General features: G+C 40.6%; 2 protein-coding genes across 2 annotated transcripts; both read left to right on the top strand.

Annotated features, from left to right (window-relative positions):
- The first annotated feature begins 826 nt into the window (after positions 1–826).
- LOC138013778 (uncharacterized) lies at positions 827–1,576 on the top strand. The gene has a single exon (XM_068860847.1). The coding sequence runs from the start codon at positions 827–829 to the stop codon at positions 1,574–1,576; it is 750 nt and encodes a 249-aa protein (XP_068716948.1).
- Positions 1,577–1,618: 42 nt separating this feature from the next.
- Positions 1,619–2,710, top strand: LOC138013777 (uncharacterized). The gene has a single exon (XM_068860846.1). The coding sequence runs from the start codon at positions 1,619–1,621 to the stop codon at positions 2,708–2,710; it is 1,092 nt and encodes a 363-aa protein (XP_068716947.1).
- Positions 2,711–4,279: the final 1,569 nt, after the last annotated feature.

Below are 4,279 nucleotides of genomic sequence, written 5' to 3'. Positions count from 1 at the left end.
CCAATCCGGCTTGTAGAAAAATAGCTGATGTTTTGTTAGATATCCATGCTGGTTGGAGGTGCGAATCCGCTAATCAATTTAGTTGTTTCTGTTGTTCGTTTTTCATTGTCTTATTTTGTATTTTCTAGTATTCACTGGCGATTGTTTATTCAGAATTAGATTTTCGCTTTTGCTGGTTTTGTAATTTTTGAGTAATTTATTTACAGTCCTGGCAGGGGACGTGAGTTGTGCCTGGCCCGTCCCAGATTTCCTGTACCCTTTTTTCCTAAGGGGTTTTTTGGGGCAGGTTTTTTCTGGCCACCCTGGTACGCTTACACGTAGCTTTAGTTTATTTAACCTTGCTGTAGCTATACTCCTTTTTAATTGGTCCCTCATTAAAGTGGGTTATGGCGTTACTCACAGGCCATATCCAATATTCTCCAGGATTTAGGATCCAGGATTTAGTCTTTTTCGTTTCGTGTTTTTCTATTAACTTCTGGTAAGTGCAGAAGCCACTATTCTTAGAACTAACAATAACTGGCGACAAAGGAAAATTCTTGAGGCTTGGGAAATAAACTGTGCTAAAGACCCCCTCAACCGAGGCGATGGAGCACTACTCCCCAAGGAGTACTTGCATTTGACTATTGCAGAAAAGAAAAAATGACACAAACTTTAGAATTTTTAATTAGCGCTTTGGTTTATATCTTAGCTTTCGTGTAAATTTTATCTTTCACTTCCCCTGATGAAGGTTGTTGAATACAACCGAAACGTCGGAAAACGTTTTTTATTGTACATAATTTATATTTCAAACACCAGAGTAACATATATTTATATTTTTTATTTGCCAATGGATCCACCTGGTGACAAACCCAGTTTTAATAGCATTTTAGAGAAGTACGACAGAGAAATTTTACTGAAAGCCCGCCGATTAAACAAGACGATGATAAAGTTCACTCAACATAAGTGTCATCTTTTTTTCAACCACCGATGCAAAGATCGCCAAATCCTACCACCAAGTTTAAGGATCAGGCCTCCTGTCCAATGTCCCAAAGGCTACAAATTGGCAAAGAATACTGGTTTTCAATTTCTGAAGCTGAGAATCGAACAACTGCACAAGAACATTAGCCAACTCGACTGCGAAAAAGACAGGCTAACAGAATGCTTGCATGCTGTTATGGAACCTGACGATCTGAAACAGACTGAAGTGCTTTTCCGAAATTTACAACATACGGAACACTTGAGAATTAAGGCTGGACATACGAGAAAATTACAAGCACTGGAGGGAAAATCTAACCAATCAACCACTAGAAACACCGTCAACTGTGAGAAATGGGTTTTAAATATCTCAAGTAAACCACTCACGGATACTGAGAAGTCTGCATTGCAAAAGGGAATGAATTTTGCCATTGCTCCAAAGAAAATTCCCACTGCAGAATTCGTAGCTGCTGTGGAAGACAGTATAACTAAACTATTGGCTGAGGAAAAACTTACAGTAAGAGCACGAGTTTCAGAAGTCCTTAGCAGAGCCCACCCTCCGACATCAAACATTCCATCTTCGGAAATGAAAGCCCTACAAGATCTCCGAAAGGACAAATAGAGTCTCATCATTTCAGCAGACAAAGGGAACTGCACAGTTGTGATGGACCGCAAAGACTATGATGAGAAAGTAAAAGAACTTCTCGGCGACGTATCAACCTACAAGGTCCTAAAAAAAGTTCCAACTAAAAAGACGGAAAGAGACATGAACGGTATACTGCTGAAAATGAAACGGGAGGAGACCATCGGGGAAAATTTATACAAACGTCTCCACAGCTCCGACGGCCTACCACCTCGATTTTATGGTTTACTGAAAGTCCATAAGAACGGATGCCCGCTACGGCCCATTGTTTCATTCATATCAACTCCTACATACAACCTCTCTAAGTATGTGGCTAAAATATTAAAACCCCTGACTGGTAATTCCGACTACACTGTCAAAAACAGCACTAAATTCTGTGAAGGTATTACTAACATCAAACTTCAGGATGACGACATACTTTCTTTCAACGTCGTTTCGTTGTCTACATCGATTCCGGTGGACGTAGCTATTAGTGTTGCTCACAATCGCCTGATTAACAACGAAAATTTGCAAGACAGGACAGCCATACCTATTACTGACATTATCAAATTGCTTGACTTTTGCCTGTCAACTACCAATTTTCAGTATGACCACAAGCATTACAAGCAAATTCATGGGACAGCTATGGGCTCCCCCATTTCTGCTATAATGGCAAACATGGTCATGGAAGACCTTGAAGAAAGAGCACTAGCTTCACTAACCAATCCACCTTTGTTTTGGAAGAGATTTGTGGACGACGTGATTACAACCGCAAAATCTGGAAGTACACAGACCTTCCTGGAGCATTTGAACTCAGTTAAACCTTGCATTACTTTCACAATTGAACGTGAAAATGAGAGTAAAATTGCCTTTCTTGACACCATGGTTCATCACCAGGAAGATGGAAAATTAATCACCACCGTCTACCGGAAACCTACCCACACTGATCACTATCTGTCATATTTATCGCACCATCCCAGTATACAAGCGAGCTGTGGTCAAATCATTAATGGATCGGGCCGAGAGAATTCCCTCAACAAAATCCGACCGCAACAAGGAAAAACAAAGAATAATGTCTACATTACAATCAAATGGATACCCCAAACGCTTTATCTTGAATGCCAGCAAACCTAAACCACCATTAAACCGCCCATTAACTGGTACAGAGTCGGAAGAGAAATATTGCACAATACCATACGTTAGCGGGACCTCCGAAACCATAAAGAGAGTTTTGGACAATCATGGTATCAAAGTGACTTTTAAACCCTACAAGACAATTGGCCAGATATTTCCAAAGCCGAAAGACAAAATGGGCAAAGAAGAAATTCGAGATCTCGTGTATGACATTCCCTGCACAGTTTGTAGCAAGAATTACGTCGGAGAAATGCAAAGAAAATTTACAGCTAGAAAAGGCGAGCATCAAAAGACGGTCGCACAGCTACAAAAAGAAAAATCAGCACTTTTTAAGCCGGTTGTGCTTTTTCAACAGTACCTTCCTTTTCTTTTTATTGTATTCACAAGTTGTACAAGTGGTAGGAGAAGGATCAGCCTCAACAATATTATGACCATGGTAACTTAGTTGGGTCACTGCACCACTTGAGCAAGGAGTACTGCCCATGGCACTCAAGAAAGGGGCATAAAAAACGTTACCAACTCTGTCACTTGTGCAAGGGGTCTCCAATATTGCACCAGTGGAACTCGTGCCAGGGGTCACAGGCACATGTGAATGCATTGAATGTGGAGTACCAATCTGGGTGCTCCTCTTTCTTTTCTTTTTGGGTTCAGGGACACCAGGCAGTACCTCCCTAATGAAAATGAAAATCACTTATTTCCACAAGGATTCTATTAGGCATTTTGCTTTATTTAAAACAAAAAGAGGAAGACAGAATTTACATGTTGCTTAGACTGGAGGAAAAAAAAGGTGAAATCCTTCAGATTCAAGTGACAAAACGTCACTTCGACGTGCTATATGCCTAACATGCTAAGAACAAATTTAAGCAAATTTACCGTGATTTTATTTACGTTCACTACAAATGCTATCTCACAATGTAGAATTGTTATCAGACTTTGGTTATCGTTATTGAAATAAAACGCTAAATTTGCACATGGCAAACGTTCAATGGAGAAAAATAAAGCTTTTGCCTACTCTCCTACTCACTTTTCGGCGCTTTCGCAAAGGAGAGGTCCATGGAACATAGGAATCCTTGGATGGTACAGATCCCGGGATCAAGCGCTCTTCGGTGGTTCGATTAGTCTTCCACTCTCGTCGTAAACCAGAATGCCCAGAATATCGAAACAACTTTCGTTGAAATGTGTGGAACACAAAGCTGACTGTTTCTTTAGGACGAAGTCTTTCCTGTGAATTTGGACAAAACGAATCCACTTCTGCCCTAAAGTTTCGTCCTTTGGGAAGTAATGCATACTTATTCCTGGCATACCCGTCCGATTCGCACAGTTTGTCATATTTGGGTTTCCAGCAGCGCAATAAGTTGCAGAGGTCGTACACTTTCCCTTGGCTGCCATGACACTCGTGTCTTCTGAAGTATTTTCTACGTCACAGGCTTGTAATACTGTCGATTTGGCCGCGCGCAAGATGGAGACACTTTTAGCTGCCAAATTTGAAAATTTTGGTTTCATTTATTCCGCTTTGCGAATGTTTTACTGCCTAAAACCTACATATTTAGAATCAGAAAACACTAAACC

The sequence above is a fragment of the Montipora capricornis genome, chromosome 8, assembly GCF_036669925.1.
Source record: "Montipora capricornis isolate CH-2021 chromosome 8, ASM3666992v2, whole genome shotgun sequence".
NCBI classification, from domain to species: Eukaryota; Metazoa; Cnidaria; class Anthozoa; order Scleractinia; family Acroporidae; genus Montipora; species Montipora capricornis.
Note: the sequence above shows the minus strand (reverse complement) of the source record. Positions and strands in the feature narration are given on the sequence as shown.

Coding starts and splice junctions, on each gene's coding strand:
- LOC138013778 (XM_068860847.1), top strand. CDS start 827: ATGGATCCACCTGGTGACAAACCCAGTTTTAATAGCATTTTAGAGAAG.
- LOC138013777 (XM_068860846.1), top strand. CDS start 1,619: ATGGACCGCAAAGACTATGATGAGAAAGTAAAAGAACTTCTCGGCGAC.